Source organism: Spermophilus citellus (assembly GCF_964194105.1).
Source record: "Spermophilus citellus genome assembly, chromosome: 15".
Taxonomy (NCBI): domain Eukaryota; kingdom Metazoa; phylum Chordata; class Mammalia; order Rodentia; family Sciuridae; genus Spermophilus; species Spermophilus citellus.
The window spans coordinates 53,753,362-53,780,033 of record NC_138195.1 but is presented as its reverse complement, the minus strand read 5'-3'; the positions used below and the strand labels follow the sequence as shown (position 1 = coordinate 53,780,033).

General features: G+C 43.7%; 1 protein-coding gene across 1 annotated transcript in view; it reads right to left on the bottom strand.

Annotated features, from left to right (window-relative positions):
* The window catches only part of SH2D4B (SH2 domain containing 4B), a 95,112-nt gene that overhangs the window by 18,246 nt on the left and 50,194 nt on the right, over window positions 1-26,672 (bottom strand). Inside the window, exons 6-7 of the mRNA XM_081268826.1 lie at window positions 20,916-21,132; window positions 16,548-16,675 (exon numbers count right to left, since the gene is read on the bottom strand). Of these exons, the coding sequence (XP_081124952.1) occupies window positions 16,548-16,675; window positions 20,916-21,132 (345 nt within the window). The remainder of the gene's footprint in view (window positions 1-16,547; window positions 16,676-20,915; window positions 21,133-26,672) is intronic.

Sequence of the window (26,672 nt, the reverse complement as noted above, 5' to 3'; positions counted from 1 at the left end):
AATACCATGCATCTTATCTGATCATAATGGATTGAAACTGAAAATCAACGATAAAAGAAGGAAGGAAAAATCATGCATCACTTGGAGAATGAACAATAGGTTACTGAATGATCAGTGGGTTATAGAAGACATTAAGGAGGAAATTAAAAACTTCGTAGAGTTAAATGAAAACACAGACACAACATATCAGAATCTATGGGACACATTGAAAGCAGTTCTAAGAGGAAAATTCATTGCTTGGAGCTCATTCCTTAAAAAAAGAAAAAACCAACAAATAAATGATCTCATACTTCATCTCAAAATCCTAGAAAAAGAAGAGCAAAACAACAGCAAAAGAAGTAGAAGGCAAGAAATAATTAAAATCAGAGCTGAAATTAATGAAATAGAAACAAAATAAACAATTGAAAAAATTGACAAAACTAAAAGTTGGTTCTTTGAAAAAATAAATAAAATCGACAGACCCTTAGCCATGCTAACGAAGAGAAGAAGAGAGAGAACCCAAATTACTAGCATACGGGATGAAAAAGGCAATATCACAACAGACATTTCAGAAATACAGAAGATAATCAGAAATTATTTTGAATCCTTATACTCCAATAAAATAGAAGATAGTGAAGGCATCGATAAATTTCTTAAGTCATATGATCTGCCCAGATTGAGTCAGGAAGATATAGACAACCTAAACAGACCAATAACAATAGAGGAAATAGAAGAAACCATCAAAAGACTACCAACTAAGAAAAGCCCAGGACCGGATGGGTATACAGCAGAGTTTTACAAAACCTTTAAAGAGGAACTAACACCAATACTTTTCAAGCTATTTCAGGAAATAGAAAAAGAGGGAGAACTTCCAAATACATTCTACGAGGCCAACATCACCCTGATGCCTAAACCAGACAGAGACACTTCAAAGAAAGAAAACTACAGACCAATATCTCTAATGAACCTAGATGCAAAAATCCTCAATAAAATTCTGGCGAATCGGATTCAAAAACATATCAAAAAAATTATACACCATGATCAAGTAGGATTCATCCCTGGGATGCAAGGCTGGTTCAATATACGGAAATCAATAAATGTTATTCACCACATCAATAGACTTAAAAATAAGAACCATATGATCATCTCGATAGATGCAGAAAAAGCATTCGACAAAGTACAGCATCCCTTTATGTTCAAAACTCTAGAAAAATTAGGGATAACAGGATCATACCTCAACATTGTAAAAGCAATCTATGATAAGCCACAGGCCAGCATCATTCTGAATGGAGAAAAATTGAAGGCATTCCCTCTAAAATCTGGAACAAGACAGGGATGCCCTCTCTCACCACTTCTGTTCAACATAGTCCTCGAAACACTGGCCAGAGCAATTAGACAGACGGAAGAAATTAAAGGCATAAAAATAGGAAAAGAAGAACTTAAATTATCACTATTTGCAGATGACATGATTCTATACCTAGCAGACCCAAAAGGGTCTACAAAGAAACTATTAGAGCTAATAAATGAATTCAGCAAAGTGGCAGGATATAAAATCAACACGCATAAATCAAATGCATTCCTGTATATCAGCGACAAATCCTCTGAAACGGAAATGAGGACAACTACTCCATTCACAATATCCCCCCAAAAAATAAAATACTTGGGAATCAACCTAACAAAAGAGGTGAAAGACCTATACAATGAAAACTACAGAACCCTAAAGAGAGATATAGAAGAAGACCTCAGAAGATGGAAAAATATGCCCTGTTCATGGATAGGCAGAACTAACATCATCAAAATGGCAATATTACCAAAAGTTCTCTATAAGTTCAATGCTATGCCAATCAAAATCCCAACAGCATTTCTTTTAGAAATAGATAAAACAATCATGAAATTCATATGGAATAATAAAAGACCCAGAATAGCAAAAACAATGCTAAGCAGGAAATGTGAATCAGGCGGTATAGCGATACCAGACTTCAAACTATACTACAGAGCAATAGTAACAAAAACAGCATGGTACTGGTACCAAAACAGGCGGGTGGACCAATGGTACAGACTAGAGGACACAGTAACCAATCCACAAAACTACAACTATCTTATATTTGATAAAGGGGCTAAAAGCATGCAATAGAGGAAGGATAGCATCTTCAACAAATGGTGCTGGGAAAACTGGAAATCCATTTGCATAAAAATGAAACTGAATCCCTTTCTCTCGCCATGCACAAAAGTTAACTCAAAATGGATCAAGGAGCTTGATATTAAATCAGAGACACGGCGTTTGATAGAAGAAAAAGTTGGCTATGATCTACATACTGTGGGGTCGGGCTCCAAATTCCTCAATAGGACACCCATAGCGCAAGAGTTAACAACTAGAATCAACAAATGGGACTTACTCAAAGTAAAAAGTTTTTTCTCAGCAAAAGAAACAATAAGAGAGATAAACAGGGAGCCTACATCCTGGGAACAAATTTTTACTCCTCACACTTCAGATAGAGCCCTAATATCCAGAGTATACAAAGAACTCAAAAAATTAGATAATAAGATAATAACCCAATCAACAAATGGGCCAAGGACCTGAACAGACACTTCTCAGAGGAGGACATACAATCAATCAACAAGTACATGAAAAAATGCTCACCATCTCTAGCAGTCAGAGAAATGCAAATCAAAACCACCCTAAGATAGCATCTCACTCCAGTAAGATTGGCAGCCATTATGAAGTCCAACAACAAGTGCTGGCGAGGATGCAGGAAAAAGGGTACATTTGTACATTGCTGGTGGGACTGCAAATTGGTGCGGCCAATTTGGAAAGCAGTTTGGAGATTCCTGGGAAAGCTGGGAATGGAACCACCATTTGACCCAGCTATTCCCCTTCTCGGTCTATTCCCTAAAGACCTAATAAGAGCATGCTACAGGGACACTGCTACATCGATGTTCATAGCAGCACAATTCACGATAGCAAGATTGTGGAACCAACCTAGATGCCCTTCAATAGATGAATGGATTAAAAAATGTGGCATTTATACACAATGGAGTATTACTCTGCATTAAGAAATGACAAAATCATAGAATTTGGAGGGAAATGGATGGCATTAGAGCAGATTATGCTAAGCGAAGCTAGCCAATCCTTAAAAAACAAATGCCAAATGACTTCTTTGATATAAGGGGAGTAACCAAGGACAGGGTAGGGACGAAAAGCTTGAGAAGAAGATTAACATAGGTGGGATAGAAAGGGAGAGAGAAGGGAAATTGCATGGAATTGGAAGGTGATCCTCAGGGTTATACATAATTACATATAAGAGGAAAGGAGGGGTAAGAGAAAAATAATACAAGTGGAAGAAATGATTTACAGTAGAGGGGGTAGAGAGAGAAAAGGGGAGGGGAGGGGAGGGGAAGGGGGATAGTAGAGAATAGGATAGACAGCAGAATACATCAGTCACTAGAATGGCAATATGTAAATCAATGGAAGTGTAACTGATGTGACACAGCAATCGGTATACGGGGTAAAAATGGGAGTTCATAACCCACTTGAATCAAACTGTGATATATGATATATTAAGAACTATGTAATGTTTTGAACGACCAACAATAAAAAAAAAAAAAAAACACTCACATTAGTTAACACCCAAAGCTGCTGACCACATAAAGAAAAGCAATGCTGGTCAGGCACGGTGGCACATGCCTGTAATCCCAGCATCTCAGGAGGCTGAGACAGGAGAATCTCAAGTCCAAAGCCAGAGTCAGCAATGGAGAGGCACTAGGTAACTCAGTGAGACCCTGTCTCTAAATAAAATAAAAATAGGGCTGGGGATGTGGCTCAGAGAGGGAGAGGTCCAGTGGCCCGGAGTTCAATTCCCAGTACCCAAAAGAGAAAAAGAGAAACAATTCCAGGCGTATGATGCGAGCTCAGTGGCTGCTGCCACCAGTGGGGAATACAAATTTAATTGGCCCCGTCATCTCTCACACAGCTCAAAGATCAATGACAGAAAGTGAACAGAGCAACAATCAGGAAACTGAGGCAAATGCCCACCATACATATGTGTGCCCTTGATGGAGACTAAGGAAGGTTGCTCCTGTGCCTACCTGCAGGTGCCCAGGGCTCCTCTGAAACTAGGTGCCAAAGTCCGCCTACATGCTACAGCGCCCCCTAGTGAGCCTTTGCAGAACAGGACAGGCCAGAGACAGGAGACAGCCTCCTTTCCCATGGTTACAAGCTGGAAAGCAGAGAATAGAGAAGGGAGCAGAAGGGAGAAGGAAGCATGTAGAAGGCAGCCAGGCTGGCAAACAAGCCCACATCTTCTTCCACCCTCTCACCATTAGCACTTTGCTCTTACAGGCAGGCATCTGCAGCTAGCACCCCAGTGGGATGGACCAGCATCACCCAGCTCCCGTTATTGTGCCCTGAGTGCAAATCCCACCATGTGCTTCCTGACACCTCCCCTAATCATCCCCCCCAGCCCCGATCCCACACAGAGGCTGTCAAACACCAACAGCAACTTCATGTTCACTTTCAAAATATTACTCCTTCAGCACAAACAGGCGGACAGCCCCGGAAAAGGAAAGCGCTTTCTACTTTCCAAAGTCACTGTGCTCTAATGGACCATAAATCCACATGTTAGCAAGTCCTCAAAGACCTGGGATTCCGTCCCCAGCCCCTCCTCCACCCCCATTCCGTCCGCTCAAATCATTAGCCCAGAATTGAACCTGAGTAACCAGATGAGCTCTTTTTATTTCTGTGCTAGTGCTTCACCCTGAAAAAGAAAGAAACGCAGGCAGGCTAGCCATGACGTGTTGCTTTTTATGGGTCTCAATTTATCTGACATGCATATTTCTTAAAGCTTTCACTGCGGCTTCGCCTCACCAGCCGACAACTCCTCCATTACCGCTGAGCTATTTCTCATTCATTTTTGTGACTTTCCTTTCTTATTGCCACACTTTCCAGACGATATCATTAAGGAGGCTGGAATTATTAAGCTCTTCATTCTCAACAGTTTCTCAAAGCATCCTAAAGCCACAGAGATTGTGATGAATGAGTTCAAATGCTTTCATTTTTTATAATTCCTAATGAAATTTTACCACAGCTAACTGCTGAGACAAGGAGGGCTTGCTTCTGTGTTGCACACATATTTATTGCCAAAAGGCAACACCCATGTGCACTGTGACATGCCAGGTTCTAAGCATGAATTCCACTTATGCCGGTCAGGTTTCTGTTACTATAACAAATACCTGAGATAAACAACTTATAAAGAGGAATGGTTTATTCAGACTTATGGGTTTTAGAGGTTCCAGATCATGATCAAGCAGACCCTTTTAGACCTCTGGTGGAGTACCAGATGGCAACGGCAGGAAATGTGTTGGAGCCAAAACTGCTCACCTCATGGCCAGGAAGTAAAAGAAAGGAAGAGACTAAGGTTCCCACAAGCCTCTTCAAAGGCACAGCCCCAATAACTTGAAGACCTCCTCCTAAGTTCTACCTCTTAAAGGTTCCACCACCTTCCCCAAAACACTACACTGGGGACCAAGTCTTTAACACCTGGGCCCTTGGGATATATTCCAGATCCAAACTACAGTACCACTCTTCCAGGCAGAGGAAGGCACCACCTAGCAAAATGACTTCTAAAAATGGCAATGCAAGAATCCTGTGTATCATCTCAATTGAATTAGCACATTTATGGTATGATTATTATTATTATTTGTGTGTGTGGTGCTGGGGAATGAATCCAGGGCATCCCCAAACCTTTTAATATTTTGAGACAGGGTCTTGCTAAATTGCTGAGCCTGGTTTTAAATTTCCAAACTTCCTGCCTCAGCCTCCCAAGTCACTGGGATTACAGGTATGCATCACCATGCCCATCTTCATTATTTGCATAAAGTTAGTCTCAGGGTTAGACTGGCTGCTTTGCTAGAGCAGAAGCCAGGTTATTTTCCCCTCTAGTGACCTGCTCAGTACCATTCACCCTTTTCTGGCAAGGGAACCATGACTTTCTTCTGCTGTCACTTTATACAGATCTAATAGGGTAGACTGCCTACCCCCACTCCAAGAATGGCCATGTGAGGCTTACCTAACCAGATGGCTCACCTTTCTGGCCACGGGATTGGGTCAGAAGTGGGCATGGACCAAATCAGATTAAAAAAAAAAAAAACAGCCAATTGGGACTAATATTGGGACTGCTGAGAGAAAAGCATATCTTCTTCTGCCCTGAATCTTGGAGAATGTAGACATGCAACCTCCAAATGATGATTGCTTGAGAATGAAAATGTAGAGAGCAACAGAATGGAGAGATGGAGAGGGGCTGAGAAGCTTAAGCTCCTTGGATCAAGCAAAGCCTGAAGCCTCTACTTGTAAGTTTTTCAGTCATATGAGCTGAAAGTTATCTTTTTAGCTTGCATTTTTCTGTTACTTGCAAGCAAATGTAAGTTCCACAAGGGTATAAAAAAAGATCAGTTTTGTTTGCCACCCTGTGTCTTATAACATCAAAGTGTTCACCGTATAATAGAAGCTTAATATTAATAAACAACTAATTCCCAGGCTTGGTGACACACATCTGCAATCCCAGCAACTCTGGAGGCTGAAGTAGGAAGACTGCAGTTTCAAGGCTAGCCTGAGAAACTTAGCAATACCCTGACTTAAAAGAAAAATAAAAATGGGCTGGGGGGTGTAGCTCAGTGAGAGAACACCTCTGGGTTCAATCCCCAGCATAGCAATAATAATTAGTAATGAATTAAATGCCTTAAACAAGGGAAGCTGCCCCCTAGTATCCATGTCTAAGTAATGTAACAATCCAAAATACCAACAATCAATTGCCTATTTCACTATACTTATCGTCTAAAAATTTTGCAGACTGGAGACTCAAATGGTACCCTTGAGGACTCCTGGAGAAGGCAGTGCCAACCTCAGGAGGTGTAGCCACTTGCCCCAGCCAGGAAGGAGGCATGACAACTAAAACAGCTGACCCCACAGCCCAGAGACACCTGGGTGTCTCCAAGAGAAACAGCCATCTCTCCACCCTCAAGGAGATATCCTACCATGGAAAGGAAAAGATCGGATCTCTCCATCCTACTCCCGGCCCCCTGGGGTAGTTACTTAACTTCCAGAGTCTCTATTTCCTCGCCTGTGAGATGGTAACAGGCTGCACCTGGTCACAGGTAAAAGCACAGATTCTGAGCCAGATCGTCTCGGTTTGAATCCCACCTCCCCCACTTACTAACTGTTATGGTTTGGATGTACAGTGTCCCCCAAAAGCTCATGTGATCAGACAGTGAAAGAAGGTTTATAGGAGAAATGATTGGTTTATGAGAGATTTAATACAGCCGGTGAATCAATCCCCTGATGGGATTAACTGAGTGGTAGTGAAGATGGGTAGGGTGTGGCTGGAGAAGGTGGGCACTGGGGGCATACCTTTGGGATATATATATTTTGTATTTGGCAAGTGGAGTCTCTTTCTGCTTCCTGATCATTGTGTGAGCTGCTTCTCTCCACCAACACTCATCCACCATGATGTCCAGCCTCACCTTAAGCCCTGAGAAATGGAGCTGGCAGTCCCAGGACTGAAGTAGGAAGACCTCTGAAACCGTGAGCCCTCAAATAAACTTTTCCTCTTCTACAATTATTCTGGTCAGCTCTTTTAGTCTCAGCAGCAGAAAAAGCTGACTAAAACACTGACTGTCAACTTTGGGCAAGTGGCTTCACTTGTTTATGTCTTGGCTTCCTCATCTGTGAAATGGAGCTAAAGCTAATAGCAAGGTTGCAGTAATGTTGTAAAAATGGAATAAGTTATGTAAGCACATATGTCAAATGCTTAGAAGAGTGCCTGGCACACCGTAAGCACCATGTGCATAATCAACAGCATCACTTCCTATTCCAAGGGTTGTGTGAGGAGTAATGAAATACATGCTCCTTCAGTATGTTTACTTAACATACTGCCAACACAAAGGAAAATTAGTCAAAACATAAAAATCCAGCATTATCCCATAGGTAATGTCAACCACCACACCCCACAGATATGAGCCAGTACACACTTGAGGACAGGTATAGTCTAAGGTCCCCTACCCAGTCCCCACTGATCCACATGGTACCTCTGGGCACCAGCAGGTACACACAGCCCTGTACAGTGTACAGGGGTTGGAAGCAGAGAAGGCACTGGAATTCAGCTGAGAAGAAAGAGTATTGTATTGGGAATACCAATACAAGCTAGGCTTTCCTAAAGCCAAAAATAATTTCATTCTTCTTTGTTATTCCTTTTTGAGACTATCTAGCCAGTGCACACATTTAAAAATGAACCATATTCTTTTATGTTTAATTTGACCACCTTAAGCAAGAACTTAAGAAGAGACTGGGAATGTAATTCTGTGGTGCTTTTCTAGTACATGCAAGGCCCTGATTAGATCCCCAGCATTGCAAAAAAAAAAAAAAAGAAAAGAAAGAAAAGAAAAAATAAAGTACGTCAGCTGACCGACCTTTTTCTCCTTCAGAAAGTTTTTCATTTGAGATAAGGGTTGGTGGAAAATTTCCTTTCCAAATTCTGCTCAGGAAAGGAAAATTAGTAAGTTCACTTGACATGCTAACTGGTCTTCCAAATGGCCTTTATGTTACACCTAATGGCTTTTCAAAAATATTCCAAGATGATTATCATTCTTATAATGAAAGAAAATTTAGACCTCTACTTTTTTTATTGGAAGACTAAATAAGTATCATATTCCTTTTGTGCATAGGCATTCAATGTCATCTTTTTCTTTATTTCTGAGTGACAGCACTAACTTAGGAAGTGCCTTCAAGGCACTACTACTACTCATCCCCAGATACCACCATGTTTGTTAAGTGGAGGCATTTATTGAATGTCAGACATGTTCTAAACACTTTATAAATATTACTACATTTAATCCTCATAACACCACCAGGTTATTATTATTTTAATAATATTATTTTCCCCATCCTAGTTTCCTCAGCAATTCCTTGCCTAACATGGATTTTTGTGCCCATGCTCACACTCCCAAGGTCCTTAGCACCCCTTCCTGGCTGCCACCTCTCATCAGCGTGATTCCAAAGCTTCACCATCATTTCCTCTTCTCCCACTGATCTTGGAAACCAAAGAGAGGGGTCTGGACTGACTTGCTCTCCCTGTGTCCCCAGAAACTCTAGCTTTTGAGAGTAAATCATAAGGAACAACAAGAACATTCCCAAATATTCCCTCAAACTAGATCAAGAGAACAGTGTCCCAGCTCTGCTTTGTAAGATGGAACAAGGAGGACTGAGGGTTAGGCTGTGCCTAAGAAATTCATAGTAAGGGATTTCAGTTTTTTCAAGAAGGCAGCCAGAATGGAGTAGGAGAAACAGAGCCAGGAAACTACATTGTGTCCCAGCTCCTGTGATTACTGCTGGGCAAAGATGGGTCAGTTTTCCAAGCTCTCTGGTCATCTGTAAAGGACCAATCATGCCCAGCTCAAGGAGAAATTGACAGCACCATGAGATGGTACATATCAAACCACTCTATATCTACGCTGCAGGACTACAGGGAAGCGGCATGCTGGAAGAATGGCCAACAGTCAGCCCTGGTCAGCCAGTGCAGCCCCTTCCCTCTCTGTGTGGCTCAGAGAGGAGGCAACATCCCAGTGCATGCAGCTAGAAGGCCAATCTAAGACTCCATTACAGTGAGCTGCTCCCAGGACACAACCATTTCCACCTCACGGGGGCAGACTCCTGCAGAGTAACTGGTGAGTCTACCTGTCATCCGCAGGGACCCTGGGAAGGCCATTAGGAAAAGAATCACCACTACTCAATCTTTAGCTTCTGGACCAACAATGCCAACAGCAACAGAGGAGTGAGAGGAGGAAGTCCAATGGTCGAAGAAACAAAGAACATACTAGTTCTTCGGCTCACGGACTAGCAGGGGCCCATTCTATGGCCAGTCCTGTAACATGGCCAATGTTTGTGACCACCTGGGACACTGGAATACACTGAAGTCTTGACAGGAAGGGCTTGCCCTCAGAAATGCCCTGAATTACAGATACTCAAATACTCCCTCATCTGGGGAATGTTCAGTCCAACAAGAGTGCCCCATAGCTAGCTGAAACCATCAAAAGCTATTTCTTCTATTGAAGTGACATGCATCAATCTCTTCAGAACCCCATCCCTGAACCCTAGTTTTGTCTCTTTTTTAACAGTTCACTCTTCTCAAGACAGAGATCCAGAGATTGAGAGGTAGCAGCTCTACTCTTCCGCCTATTCTACCCACTAGTTTCTCTTTTCCAAGACAAACATGCCCCAAGTAATTCTTAAAAATGACCATTGTGACTTGTATTCCTTCCCTTCCCTCAAACACATTTGGATGCACTGTGGCATAATGCAAGACAGCAATGGGCACAAAAGGTCTAAAGGTCCAGGGCCCCTTCTAGAACCCAGCTCTGTGACTTTCGGCATTACTTGCTCAATATGCTCTGAGGTCTCAGTGTGAAAAGGTTCCCATTACACTTTGGAGCTCTTACCTTGCACAGGAAAGCCACCCCTCAGTGCTGGGCTCCCTGAAGACTACACTGTCCTAGTGGTTGGGGAGCATCTCTTCTCTGGGCTCTCACTTTGTGCTTATCAGAAAAGGCATCAAGCCAGTAACACCTCACCTGAGTGTACGTGGCCCCACATAATCCCATGGAAGGCCGTGCTTGAGGCCCATTCTCAGCACACCTGAGCAAAATCCCTCAGGAATAAGTTACCAATGCCAACTACATCATCTAACACAGAGCCCTATTCTGTGCCAAGCACTATAGGCGAGCAGCAAGACAGCCGGGGGGTAGTTGCCAAGACAATAAACCATGGACCATATTGCAACTCTTTTCTAGAAGTAAAGCTCAGGAAGAGAAATGAACTCTGAATGAGTCAATGTTCAGACAGAGGACAGTCTTAATAATTTTAGATACAGGTCGAAGCCCCAAAATAGATTTTCCCCAAAGCTAAGCATATATGCACTGGCATTTCTCAGGAATAGTTTTATATAATTGGAAGTCTCTTAACTCCTGAACATAACAATGAGCAAAGGAGAAACAAGAAATTGCTTTTTTACCATTCTTTTAACACAGGAGACTTTGTCAGGAACACTGGGTCCCAGAAGAAATCAGTTCCCATCACTATCTCCCTACCTACCCCATGCTCTGAGCCCGTTTCCCCACATTCTGCTTCCCAGCAGAGGGGATCTCTGGTGGTTGAGCTCAGGCTCCAGGTGACATCAACACTTGTACAAACTGGGCTCCTTAGAAGGGACAAAGCATTTTTATTGACTCCTGCAAAGTGGACATAATAATGCTAGTTTCACAGGTAGGGAACCAAAATACACATCCAAAGTCACATAGCTGCTAGGTTCTAGAATAACTTTGTATCTTCAGGCCCCTCGTGAACATTGTGGTTTTTGATCACAGAACATGTACAAATGTTTGAGGAAAGGGAAGGAGGTAGAAGTCCCAGTAGTCATTTTTTACCTGCATCTAAAATCCATCTAAATTAACTAGGAATGTTTTACCAAGAAAAGATTTATATTGGGATTGTGATAAATTGCATTATTGGCTCAAATTCTTCTTCTCTCCCTGTCTCCACATCCTTTGACATATGGCTTCGAAGTTCCTCACAAGAGAAAGACAAAATATATTTTCCTGCCTCTCAACTCTGTGACATATTGTGGCCAACAGCATGAGGCAGAAGTGACAGTGTGCTGCTGCTAAGACTAGACTTTAAGATTGACTGACGTGCTGCCAATAGCTTGCTGGTATCTGGACTATTACCAGGAGCAGAGCATGCCTGATCCAGCCCAGGGGCCCCAGGAGGAGCTTGAGAGATACATGGAGCAGAGCCTCCCCAGCAAAGATGCCTAGACACGCCCAAGAGAGAGTAAGAACCCTGTCAACCTGCAGTAAAAACTCCCTGAACCGGGGCTGTGGCTCAGGAGTAGTGCACTTGCCTGGCATGTGTGAGGATTGGATTTGATTCTCAGCACCACATATAAATAAATAAAATAAAGATCTATCAACAACTAAAAATATATTTTTTTAAAAAAATTAATTTAAAAACAACCTAAAAATTTGCCTGGTGCAGTCTGCCTGAGGAGTAGTGAGTTCCCAGTCTCTAAAGGATTAATACAGAAGGAGCCCAATCTCCTCTGACAGTGAATTCCTACATTGGGAGGGTGGTTGGAACATACCAATAACTGTTCCCAGGCTTTTGCTCTTCCAAGGACAATATATAAAAATAACTAGTGTTTACTACCACCATCAATTCATAAAAGATAGGATGTTTTAACACTAAAACTGAAGAAAGGAGATAATCTTAGAATACAGCACAGTCATTTCTAAGCAAAGACACTTGGCCATCCTCCATATGTGAGCCTTTTTTCTTTCATTCTGTCACAGATCAATGAAGATTTGGTCACTAAATAGCTCCCTTCCCTGTATGAGCAAATTTCCAGAATGTTTTATGCAGGAATAAGGGAGAACATGAAATCAGTTACATAAATTGTGATTTAAATCTTGGTTCTGTTTGTTCTGTGACAACATAAAATTAGCTTTTTCTCCATCAAGGTAGGAAAAAAGCTAAAGACAAATTTGAGCACCTCCACTGCGCCTTCTCCATTGGCCACCATCAGGCTCGCTGAGCAGTCAGTGCAGCTGTCAATCCCCTACTTCCACAGAAAGTTTGAATTGCACTCTGCAGGCATCTGAGGTGCTGTGCTCTGCTCCCATGGCAATAATAATATGTGAGTTAAGAGGAAAGTGGTGATTCAAATGGAGGCTCCATGGGGGCTTCAGGAACACATGATGTGACAGAAGTGAGGGGCAGGGAATCCCTGGGACCAGCTCCAGGGGCACATGTCTCAGTCATTTGTATTGACCACCTTCTCTCTGAGCCATAAGGAATCACTTAATAGATGCTACTGTCATACTCTACCACACTGTGGAAGCCAGGCTGGTTCTGGCTAATGAAATGTGTGCAGTAATGGCAGGTATCAGTTTCATGTAGAAGCTCTAGGGTCACCGTGTGGCTCACCAAGTCTTTTATTTTCCTTCTAATCTAACATGGGACTATCAGAGATTCCAAAAGAGGTGGCTCCCTTGGTTTGAGGCCCAGATTAAAGTCTAAAATCAACCCCTGGGGCTGGGACTGTGGCTCAGCAGTAGCACATTTGCCTGGCATGTGTGAAGCACTGGGTTCGATTCTCAGCACCACGTATAAATAAATAAAATAAAGATCTATCAACAACTAAGAAAAAAATTTTTTAAAAAAATCAACCCCTGATGGGCATGATACATCGGTAAGAAACAAACCTTATTTGTGGTTGGACTGCAAATTGGTGCAACCACTATGGAAAGCAGTATGGAGATTCCTCAGAAAAGTTGAAATGGAACCACCATTTGACCCAACTATCCCACTCCTCAGTTTATACCCAAAGGATTTAAAATCAGCATACTACAGTAATACAGGCATGTCAATGTTTATAGCAGCTCAATTCACAATAGCTAAACTATGGAGCCAACCTAGGTGTCCTTCAATAGATGAACGGATAAAGAAAATGTGGTATAAATACTCAATGGAATATTACTCAGCTTTAAAGAAGAGTGAAATTATGGCATTCACCAGTAAATGGATGGAGTTGGAGAATATCATGCTAAGCGAAATAAACTAATCCCAAAAAAGCAAAGGCTGAATATTTTCTCTAATATGTGGATGTTAATTCATAATAAGGCTGGAGGTGAGGGCACTAGAGAAGAATAGTGTTACCTTAGATTAGATAGAGGGAAGTGAAGGGAGGGAAGGGGGGATGTGGGGATAGGAAAGATAGTAGAATGAAACAGACATTATTACTGTATGTATATATGTGACTGCATGACCAATATGATTCTATAACATGTACACTCAGAAAAATGAGAAATTATATCCCATCTATGTATGATATATCAAAGTACATAAATGCATTCTACTGTCATGTATAACTAATTAAAACAAATAAAAATCAATTAAAAAACTTATTTAATGGAAGTCATTGAGATTTGGGGTGCATCTGTTACTTAGGTACAACCAAGCTGACCGACACATTGAGACCTATACAATGGTGATGCCATTAGTGGGACTGGAAAGCTCCACAATAGTGACACCAGAGGAAGACGGTGAGTTTGCCTTAGGTGTGTTTCTGCACCTGAGCCCTAGGCAGGTGGAAGGCAGGAGGAGGGGTAAAGACAGAGCGCCTGTCCCCATGGAGCACATGGACAACTGGGAAGGCAAGACAACCCTTGCACGTGTGGCTCTGATTGTTCCTAGGCTCTGAGGGGACTCATGCACATAGCAGGCCCCATGTAGAGAAGCAAGAGCTGTTCTTTGGAATTGGAAACCTGGGATCTAATCCCAGCTCCGATGCTTCATTCCCACCTTCAGCCATTCCCGTCATGATACTTACTATACCAGGCACTAGGGGAACAGACAAGGCCCTGAGCCTGACAGACTCACATTCAGGTAGGAGAACAGAAAACAAGAAATAAGACAAATAACAATGGGGTGAATGCCTTTAAGGAACTAAGCAGGGCAAATTAAGGAAAACTGCTTCAGGTAACGAGTTCTCAGAAAAGAACTCTCTGAGGAGGGGACAGGTCAGAGGAAAAATAAAGATGTGTCAGCCATGCAAAGAACTGGGGAAAGAGAACTAACTCAAGCAGAGAAATCACAAGAGCAAAGGGCCGAGACAGAAAGAAGATGACTCATTTGAGGAGCACAAAATAAGTTCAGAGCTTTGAGAAAAAATTCTGGCATGTGGAGATTGAGTAGGACCTGTCACCTGGGGACATGTAGGCTCCAGGATGGAGTTTGGTTTTCACTGCATGAATAGAGAAAAGTAGGAGTGAGGGTACTGGCATGGGAGTGACAGGAACAAATTATATTTAAAAGATTTTCAGGATGTTATGTGGAGGATAAATCGTGGAGGCCCCCAGTGAAAGAGACAGACCAACAGGGCACCCCACAGCCTGGATGGGTGGCCACCACTTTTGTAACCTTCAGCAGTCCTTCTCAGCATTGCATCTCAGCTGTCCTGTCTGTAGAGTTCCAGCTGCCTGCACCTCATAGTTCATAAGCGCTTTGGGCTCCTGGAGGTGGGGATGAAGATGCAGATGGCTCACCCATGCCCGCCCAGGCATGATTTCTTCTAAATGCCACAGCTGCCTCTCCTGGAGCCAAAAGCCACGTCCAGAGCTTGCCTGTGAGGGCCTCCCTCTGCCATCTGCCCGTCAACCCTGGAGATACCCCAGTCTCTAGTGCACATCATGACTCTGGGTTCATCTCTCCATCTGGAGAGAACTGAGAAGACACAGAAGCTCACCAGGAAGCAAGGAGGTAGTTCACAACATCAGAATAAATGCAGGGGAAAGGCAGGCCAAGGGTGAGGCCAGTCAAGCTCCCGGGAGACTGGCAGACAGGAAACAGGCAGGTAAGGGTCAAATGGGTGATAATGGTAGCAGGGAGATCATTTCTATCCAGGGGAGCTCCCAGGCAAACCTGAGCTCAATGCTGGCTAGGAAGGGAAGGTTCAGGGAGCAAGGTCAAGATTCAGCTTCCCCAGAGGAACTAGATGGTCTCTGCCCAGCTGCTAGAGGGTGAGGCCACAGACAGCCAAGAGGAGACATCCCAGCTGAGACCGTCCTGAATCAGCCAGCCCCATCTGGCCCTCTAGCTGCTCAGAGACACATGAGCAAGCTCAGCCAAGATCATCTGAGCCCAACCCAAACTAGAACTGCCACACTGATCCAGAAATTCATGAAAAAAACAATAAATGCTTGTTTGCCTGAAGCTGCTGAGTTCTGGGGCAATTTTCTTTGCAGCAATACTAACTGATACAGAGAGGACTGGTGGCTGGTAACCACTCCTATTTCCCTGTAGCCAGTCTGCTGAAGTCACAGTGCTGTTTCTTTGCTTGAAGTCACTACATAAGCACATCACTGGAGTGGAGTCATGAGCAGTGAAATGTACTCTTGAACTTGACTTTCAAGTTCCTTGGCATGCCTTATGAAAACCTCTTCCTCTCTCTGTGCCTCAGTTTCTTATCAATAATGGAGGGATTGAATGACTTTCAATACCTAATCCTCTGTGTTTGGACAATTCTAACCTTTCTATTCAGCCATCTGTCATCTAATCAACATGGATTTTTTTTCAGAGTTTACAGTGTTAGGCTGTGGCCAGAATCCCAGGGTACAGGCTCAGACACAAAGCTGTGGGTTCTGCCCACCAGGATCTCTGTACCCACTGAGAACTCACTGCCTTGTAAGTATTGGGAAGATGCCTTAGAGGAGCCTTGATGGCCCAGGAGGTCACATGGTGACAGCAGTAGAAAGGACTCATGTTCATCCTTCCCAGCAGATATAGTGGTCCAGCACCCCAGGTGCCTCCAGGCTCCTAGACTCCTGCTGGAGCTGCTGGGGCCAGAACAGAGGCATCCTAGAGCCTAAAGACTTGGTTATAGCTGCCCTTCGTGACCCAGGCTCCAGCCAGAGAGTGGCAGATGTGTATTCACTCATCTTTTCTCAAGCCCAGAAAATGGCCCTACCATGGAACCAGGGAGCGATCGACTTGGTGTTCCTCTCAAAGCCAGCTCGGCGAGGCAGCTGCTCCTCCTTAAACCAGCGGACAATGACTTCTCTGGAGAGTGGACGCAGTGGGCGCTCCCAAGTCCTGCTGAGAAGACAGGGGAAAGTCGAAGAGTCAGGGAGGGATAGAGGAAGGAGGGAAGGGGAAGATAGGGAATAGGAAGAAGTGAGAGGGAGGAGGAAGGGGGTGGAATGAAAAAGGAAGGGAGGGAGAAGGGGAAGAGGAGACACTGAGCATGAATAAGCACAATACCCACATTCATGCCATGAAGAGGCTTCAACAAGTCCAGGTACTTGAAGGCACTTTGCAGATTATTATGTAGCAGCTATTATTGTTTTTCCCCAAAGGACACTGTTAACACTTGCTGCAAATAATACCACACAGGTGAGAGTAGAAAGAGAATAAGAGATAACCAAAGCAGGGGAAAGCCTTATCCTTCCCTGGCATAGGCCAGGACATAAGCATCAGCATCAGTGAATAAGGATCCTAGCAGAGCAGGAGCAAATTTATTAATGTAGGAGTGTCCTCTACCCACCACTAAAGTGAGTTCTGATTTTTTACTTCCCATGCGTTCCCTCTGCCCTGCCCTGTCCCTGAGGGGACACCTGCCTTTGCCATCTAGCTCCTGTGCTTTTGTGAACAGAATCAAGAAAATGCACAGAAAGAGACCAAAGAACATTAGTTTGCCCTGGAAATGGTGAGACTCTCCACCCAGGAAATAAAGAACATAAGGGAGAGGAGAGAGAGGGGAAGGGAACAAAACTTCACCATGGCCAGGAGATCAGTGAGGGATGGAAGATGGAGGGAGAGATGAAGAAGCAGCAGCAGGTGAAGATAAATTGGACACTTTTCATATTTTCTCATAAGAAAGTGAGGATTTCCATTGCTTTTGTTTCTGAATGGTGGTTCTTGAATGCACAGAAATTGGGCCACATAAGACCCCTGTCGTATCTGAGTTATACTAAAATAAAGCACATTGGGAGTTAGAGAGTACATGCCAGGTAACAGGCCAGGCACCCAACAACTGTTTGCTGAATAAATATGTAGTAAGACCACCCTGTGTTAATTTTTGCTCTGAAAACACAAGTCCTGAAGAATAAAGCCTTGGCCCACCTTGGACATCCTTAGCCTCTTCACTGTATGGTAGGAACCTGGTAAATTCTTATTTTGTCACTACTGTCTACCTACTCGTTGTGGCATTGGTTTCCTTTTTTAAAACAAACAACTTTATATTTTCTTTGTACCAACATTTTGACGCTGAGCACAGTACCTCCTTTCAAGCCTCAGAATAGACCTACTTACATACACATGTATATGCAAACACACACACACACACACACACACACAGAGAGAGAGAGAGTACTGAACACTGTAGAGTTCAGAAAAGATTCTGGAAGAAAGACAAAGGATGAAGTTACATTTCACAGCTTATAGCCAGTTTGTCTGTCCAGGCTCTGCTTCTCCACCTCTCCACCCCGGAGCCATCCTGCTCTCTACTCTGTCCTCCCATGGGAAGGTCCCCTCCTTCTCAGTACCCTCCGGTGCCATTCCTCTCAACTAAGCAACACAGGGCAGTCCAGCCTCTTCCTCTACATTTGTATTCCCCCCAAAATAACTGTGTCAGAGGAAAGAATCCTTAGTTTCTAGGACTCTGTCTCCTTAGAAGGTAATAGGAAGGTTAAAAATAACAGCAAAAAAAAATGCACTCCCTCTTGTCCTTCTGTTTCTAAGCAGTAAAACTGAATTGTTTCTACATAGAGTTTTGATTTTTATTTATGTTTTTTGTAGTGCTGGAGATTGAACCCAACGCCTTGCATGTGCTAAATGCATGCTCTACCAGCCCTTTTACATTTACATCTAAGCTACATTCCCAGCCCCCCCCCCTTTTTTTTTTCATTTTAAAGGCTGGACAGAGTCTTGCTAAGCTACCCAGGCTGGCCTCAAACATGTGATTCTCCTACCTCAGCCTCTCTGCAGAATTGCTAGGATAACAGGCATGCACCACCACACTCAACTCTAAACAGAGAATTTCTAAGCAGGGAATTTGATTCCCCAGAATATAAATGCTAGGGCAGGTGCTCCAATGGGGCCACCTGGCCAGAAGCTTCATTTCTGCACCTGTGACTCTCCTCCTATCAGTAATGTGGGTCTACCCCTTAGCACAGACAGACAAAGAGGTGCTGGGCAGGGCCAGCACCATCAAACCGAGGGCAGTGGTGCTGGGAGGACAGATGTACACCTCTCTGTGTGCCCAGTCCTGTTGCTCCAGTTACCTGACATCTTGACCCCCTCAAGGCCTGCTGCAGGGCCACCCCTTCCCTATTGACCACACAGCCAACCTGAAGCCAAGTTGCACCATAGTTCATATGGTTCTATCATCTGGGCAAATTATGGGTTTCTTAAACACACACACACACACACACACACACACACACACACACAAAAGTGGAAGCGAGCTTTTCTAACTATTCAGAAAACATAACAAAATTAAACCTCAGGAAAAATCAAGAATTTCTACATGATGGAAAATTCCATCACAAACATCAAAAGATCAATGACAAGCAGAGAAAAAAAATACTTATCACAAACAAAGAATCCTTTTCCCTAACATGTAAAGAGTTCCTAGAAATTGATAAAAAAAAAAAAAAAGTTAGTTTGACAAAGCACTGTTGGCCGGGCTAAAGAATAAGAGTGTGCTGATATAAGGAGGTTTATTCATAGTGGGGTTGGGGCAGGGAGCAAGAGAGGAATAGACAAAGTATAGTTACGGCAATGGGGTGGGAGGGGAAGGGAGAGGGCATGGTGGTAGGGAAGACAGTGGAATGAGATGGACATCATTACCCTAAGTACAAGTATGAAGACATGAATGGTGTGAATATACTTTGTGTACAACCAGAGATACGAAAAATGGTGATCTGTATGTGTAATATGAACTGTAATGCATTCTGCTGTCATATATAACAAATTAGAATAAAAAGTAAAATTTAAAAAAAGAAGAAGAGTGTGAATTGGTACCAGTCTTGAGGAGGGCAAGCTGAATTGTTAATGCACTTAGACCTTGACCCAGTGATCCCACTTTTGAGAATTCCTCTTTCAGATAATGATTGCATACATATAATTTCTATCATTCTGTCATTCATTCAGGGCACTGTTGGTTATAACCAAAGATTTGAAACAACACTAATGTCCACTAATAGAGTTTTTGATAAATAAATTACAGCACATCCATGCAGTAGAATACTAGGTAGCTATTAGAAGCGGGTGGGGGTGGGAATAAGACTTTTCATGTTGGTGACTCTAAAGAGAAGCTGGGTGGACACAAAGGACACTAAAGAGCCGTAATGACCTGTGAGGAAGAGGGACTTCGGCAGATGGAATGCAGAGGAGGCAGTCAGATTCTTCTTGGTGCAGTCTACCTTATTAAACTTTCTGGTTTGAGAACCTTACATGACAAGAAAGGAAAGGAGTGGGGAGAGAAGGAGGGAAGAACTGGAGACCTGGTCAGCTCTCCCTGGACTGCAGGGGAAGGAAACAGGAGGTTATGAATAATCTCAAACTCCAATTAAAGCACAATTCATACCACCCCCACTCTCTGGTGGTGAACTGACTTCCAAGTATTCCCTGTAGTAAAGGGAGCAGCAGGTGCTCACCACCCACCTCTGGGCCCTGCCTGTATTTCTTTTTAATTCCCCTGAATATAAATGCAATCATGTGGAATGGGGTCTAAGAGGAGCCAAACTCCAGGGCTGGCCTTCAGTGGGGACAAGTGGAAGGTTCAGAGGCCCGCCACAACCTCTTGACCTTTAGTCCTGGCAATCATGGGCAGTCCTTGCTGAACAAACCTCCTGGGGACACAAAGGTTAGGACCCTCCTGTACTCAGCCACACCTAATATGCAAATCTGCTATTCAAACAGGATAAACCAGCATCACTGGTATGTAGAAAAGGCCCAAACCCTGGATTCTGGGTTGTTGGGCCTTATTACACCAATCTGAGGCCTTTCATTATAACTTGCTGACTAGGGCCCATGGCTCTTTAGGAATTAAGAATTGTGTGCATTTTGAGGTATGTATATATGCACATTTTGAGGGGAAGAAGGTATCCAGCTTTCTTCAGATTGTCAAAGGGACTCAAAGGACTCTAAATTGTTAGAAATTTCCAAACCCCATCCTACTGCATCTTCTTCCACACTGAACACAGACTAGGCACACAGAGGGGAAATAACTAGCAGGTCAGAGGCAGAGCCCAGAATGGAACTAGGTGTGGCATGCCCCAGTTCAACGCTCTCCCCACAACCCCACAAATGTCAACGTGGAGCCCCGACTCACCTCACAGGCACAGCGAGGGGTGGTGGTGGACCAGGACCAGGAAGATGGTGGTAGAGTCTAGATTCCTGCTCATGGTTCTGGCCGAGCTCCTGGAACATGGAGCTAAGGCCAGCAACTGTACCCTTCTGGATGGCACGGAGTGAGTGGCGCCGGTACTCATCTCTGGCATGCTGGGCCCGGCGGCTCCTCTCCTCATCAGCTGCCTTGGTCCTGCGCACTGAAAAGGGGGAGATGGTGTATTGGTCTTCACCTATGGCCCAGGCTATAACACTGTGCACATACAGGTGGATTCTCTAGAAGCTGGCCACCAGACCTATTTGTGCTACAGGGAGGTTTGGAGCCTCTGGAAATAGTAGGGCAGGCTTAGCCCTAAAAGCATGGAGGAAGGGCAGAATCTTTTGATAACTTTCACTCTTCATGTATAAATACATGAAGGTATTTATAGACTCCAAGACACCCTCTTTTTGGCTTTCCACTTTTTCATGTTCCTCAAGGTAGAGCCCTGTCACAGCCAAATGGCCTTGAAAAGGCCAGTATATTGCTGCTTCAAAAACCCAGAAAAGTCTAGACTGAGGAAATGAAGGAAAAAGAAAAAGTCTATTGAACTCAAGGCCTGCCATTAAAATGAGTTATTTTGTGGTTTGATTGCATCTTGTCACATCCCTATCTGCCACTCAAATCCATAAGTTCTTTGTTAGAAAACCCCAAAGCTAGCTTTGGTCTTCTAATTGTGCAAGGCTAGTCATTGTCCTGGTCCAGCAGTTCACCTTCCCCTCTTGGAGGAAAATGATACTTGTAGTCCACTTGTCCTCCACCTCCATTCAACAGTCACATAGCAACAACCCACCACCTATCAAAAACTTCATTTTTATTAGTATTTGGAGGATACAAAGTAAGTTGCCCTAGTCCCAGAATAAATCATTTCTCCTTCACAGGTAGTCAAAGAACTTTTTCTGGGAGGATAACATAACTGAGAAAAAAAGTCTGTCTTTAAGAAAGTATTTATTAGAAGTACCCCTCATGGAAGTCACATACAGAATATCCACTTGGCTGTGAGCTCCATGAGGGCAGGTAGGGAATTTTCTTTGATCTGCCCATTATTGGATTCCAGTGTCTGGAAAGAGTTGGCAAGCAATACACATTTTTGGATGCCTGAATGCACCTGATTAAGTCTTTAACTTTGTATTTGGCCTTGAGCCGTATAAAGAGATAACAAAGAGACAGACCCTTATTTCAAAGCTCTCTAGGCCAGGGTAGGAAAACAAGATAAGTAAATATCTCCACCTTAATGAAGCAGAAGCAGGTCGTGAGCATCATTTAAAAGAGGAACAATAAAGTACTGTCAGCATGTAGGGTCTGCAGCCCTCACAACCTGCTAGGGAGCTAGAACCATAACAGAGGGGAGAATTGAACTGGGCTATGCTATAAGGTAGATGTGGTTTGTTCCCATCAAAACTCATGTTGAAATTTGGTTGCCAGGTAGTGGTGTTGGGAGGTGAAGCCTTAAGAGGTACTAAGATTTTTTTCTGTAGTGGGCTAGTTTCTATGGGATAGATTATCCGAAGGTTGTTATAAAGTAGGTCTACTCCCTTGTTCCCTCCCTCTCTCCCTTGCTTTTGCACTTCCAGAACCATGAGAAAAAAATCAACCTCTTTACTTTATGAATTACTTAGTCTCAGCTATTCTATTATAGCAACAGAAAATGAACTAAGACTGTCTGGAAAGATCAAGAGGAGTTTTCCAGAGAGAGGAAGAAGAAAAGGCCATTCCAGGAAGAAAAGCTGTGTTTGGGGTCCCATTGACTCCTCTGTAAGTTTCAGATAGTAAGAACACCATGAAACCTGCCTTGCATTGTCGGGAGGAGGTTCAGACAAGATCAAGATGCCCTGGGACAGGCTTTGCACTGCATTACAAACTAAACGGCAAACTAAACATTAGAAGCTCATGCCCTACAAGGACTTCTGGAAGTTGCAGAGAGACACAGTGACACTCAAGTGATTAACAGACAGGGGTTTTGCTCCTGGCTCCCCGTTTGGCTTGGGACAACTTCTCATCTCTCTGGGTCTTAGTTTTCCCTCCCTAAAAAATGGAGCCAGTAGCATCCTCATCCAAGGACTGCCAAATAGCTAGTTTACTCTAGAATCATGCCCTTATCTGTGCTCAGGGTTCCCGCTCAGTTTTCTGACACAGCGGTTGTTTTTCCTCTTTTTTCCTCTTGACAGAATCCCCACGAGCAGTTACACAGCTCCATAAGTACAACCAGGCTAGTTGTTGAAAGAGAAAGGATTTTTACCTATTTCAACAACAGGCAAGGTGTCTGCATTTATTCAGCACGTGTCTTAGGCCTACTCGGTGCCTATCCCATGCTGTATAGGGACACTGCTTTTACTGCAAACGGAGCACTATACAGCTCCCGGGGGCACATTCACAGCATGGTCACCATAGAAGTGTACAGTGGTTCTAACAATTTTCTGACAGATGGAAGTTCAGCATCTTAATGAGTGGGTCTCTAGATCAAGATCACCATTATCAGCGGGTGGCTGGGCCTGTGGTAGGGCATGTCTTGCGCTGAGAGGACTTACTGTCTCACAGGAGAAACACATCTGTGAGCAGTGAATGGAATTGTGGTGGGGGTGTGCACAGGTGCTGGGGCTCCAGAGGAGGGACACCCCAGCCAGCCAGCGACATCCCCTGAAGGGGAAACATCTAAGCTGATGTCCGATGGACACACAGGACTCAACCAACAGAGGCCAGAGGAAGGACATGCTAAGCAGAGGAAGATCATGTGCAGAGACCCAGAGGCAAGAGGGAGCGGAGCATGGACAGAGGGAAGTGCTCAGAGGGAGGGGACAAGTGACAAGGCTGAAGAAACAGAAAAGGCCATTTGGGAGATCAATAGCTTATGGCTAATGAGTTCTAATCCTTTACCAAAAGGTGATTGTAAGTCACTGGAAGGTTTCAAACAGGAAAGAAGGATGCTAGTTGCACTTTTAAAAGACTGATTGGGCTACCGCGTTGGTAATAAATTACACAGGAACAAAACTAAAGACTTAGAAAACAGAAATTCAGTCAGGCCGCAGTGGGACTTAGATGGTCTCAGGAAAATGGCCAGGGCAATCGGGATGAAAACTCAGAGAAATTAACAAGTAGAATCCTCAGAACCCTGGAAGGTTTTAGATTGGTAGTGAGCAATAGGCAGAGAGCAGAGACAGCCAAGTTTCTACCTTGGACAACCAGGGATGAGCAGGTGGGGTAGGGGTGAGCTTTACACATGAGGAGGAAGTTGAGAGGAAAGGCCCAGGAGGCACTTGGTTCTAGAAAATCCTGAGTCTCTGCCCCTCATGAAACCCCTCTTCAGTGGATTTACCCCCTGGTTCCCAGGGTCATGCCCACTCCCCTCCCCTGCACAGTGAGAAAGGAACCAGTGTCTCCCTTCCAAGTTCATTTGATCCAGTTACATCCTACAGAGGAACCGGATGCTTCAGAGCAATGTCAATTTGTAGTGAAGAGTAGATTGTCACCGAAAACTAATGAGTAATCCAATAATATAGCAAAGGCAGCGACAGAGATTTAAATTGTGTTTGTGTGTGTATAGATATGTTTGGAAACTGCTCTATGTGGTCGTGGGCAACCCAAATTACCATAGCTACACTTTATTTATTCATTTATAAAATGGGGTCCTCATAGGCCCCACTGAGATGTAAATGAAATATGGAAGAAATCTGCACAGCACCTGGCACAAGGTAGAACTTCACTAAATGTCATCTAGTGTTTACTGTTATGTAGGCTGAGACAAGGGGACTGGTACACATCCTCTAGGAAGAGTTTACCCCTAGGTGGAAGTTGGGGGGTGGCTTACGGCAGGGAGCTAGGTGGAGTCAGAGGCTCCAGTCGGGGAATGGGGGAAAATGAAAACTTGTGTAAAGGTGAGGTTTCCCAAGCACAGGGAAGTAAGAATAGGTGGCAAGGTATACACACAGGCCTCTGGAGACTCAGCCTGGTAGAGTCCCAGTCACCTGCAGGAATTAGCAGGTTTGGTACTAAAGATGATAAAGACTGAGAGGTGAACCTCTCGAAAAGCAAGTGAAGTTTTCCCACAGCTAAGGTATGCCTAGAAAAGGGGCCCTAAGCCCCAACTCAGAGACTTCCAAGGTCAGCTGCCAAACATCCTTACTGGCCAGAAATGCCAGATGTCTGCCAACAGTGACCCCCTGTGGCCTCTAGGAGCAACTGCAGCCACTCTTTAAGGCAGAAGAACGTTGGACTAACTGGTTGCTCAGGGGTTCCTGAGCAACTGGAGAGCAGACAGAACCCAACACAGGGCACAACTGGACACATGGAAGCTCAGGCACCTAGACAGTGGGGTGCACTTCAAACTACAGATGGTTTCCAACTTATAATTGTTAATTTAATGGGGGTATGTAGTCAGTAGAAACCATACTTCAAGTTTTGAATTTGGATCTTTTTCTAGGCTAGTAATAAGCAGTCCCATCTTCTCTCACAGTAGCAAGCCACAGTTCTTTATCAATCAGGCAACCACAAAGATGAACAACTGACACACTACAGGGTGCTATGTTGCTGAGCCAGGATGTTCTGTAGTTTAAGGGGATGAAATGCATTCTAAGTTTGCCATATTTTTAATTTATGATGGATTTATCAAGATATCACCTTGTCCTGAGTAAAAGACCATCCCGAGTTACCTCCAGGGAGAATCTGCAGGACCCCCCATCCATGGATGGAAAACACCCCTCTTTTGTATTATATTTTAACTTTCTTTTCAGCCCCAAATTCCACTCTGCTCCATCCCACTTCCAGGCCAGATGCCAGTTTCACAAGCTCCTCCAGGTTCCGTCTGTCCCAAGCTCACAGCATTTTGGAATCACTGATATTCAGCTGGGTGCAGTGTTGCAAACCTGTAATCCCAGCTACTCAGAGGCTGGGGCAGGAGGATGGCAAGTTTGAAGACAGCCTAGGCAATTTAGTGAGACCCTGTCTCAAAATAAAGTAAAAAGGGCTGGGGATAGAACTCAGTGGTAGAGCACTTGCCTGGCATTGCATAAAGCCCCTTGAAAGACAAGGAAGAAAAAGAAAGAAAGAGAGAAAGAGAGAAAGAGAGAAAGAGAGAAAGAGAGAAAGAGAGAAAGAGAAAGAGAGAAAGAGAGAAAGAGAGAAAGAAAGAGAGAAAGAGAGAAAGAGAGAAAGAGAGAAAGAGAGAAAGAAAGAAAGAAAGAAAGAAAGAAAGAAAGAAAGAAAGAAAGAAAGAAAGAAAGAAAGAAAGAACTGATATTCAACCCAGAATCAGGGCACACCTCTAAGAGGAAAGGGACTAGAATTAACATCATTGAACCCTGGACTGGGCCTAAGCACACATTTTGCATTTGCTCTGTCAACAATTTGCAAGGGCTAAGACAACTAGATACAGATTATTGGTTTGGGGCTATAACCAAATTTACACAGTTTAGGAAGAAACGTGCAAACACAAGTCTCAACAATGGGTCCAAAACCTATTTACATTTCTAACAACAATAAGTGCCCAATTTTTAAAAGCTTCATTTGCCAAATATGGCTCACTCCTCATCTGTGTGCAACTGGATGTTACCTAACTCTACAGTCCTACAAGTTCACAGTGGAAATATTATCAAATGAAGTCCTGTGCCCAGTCTATTCAGAGATGCTCAGAAGCCAGAGCTCTGCTATTTGAACTAAATAACTTTGTACTCAAGTGATACTAAAAGGAATAATTTCTTTTTTTTTTTT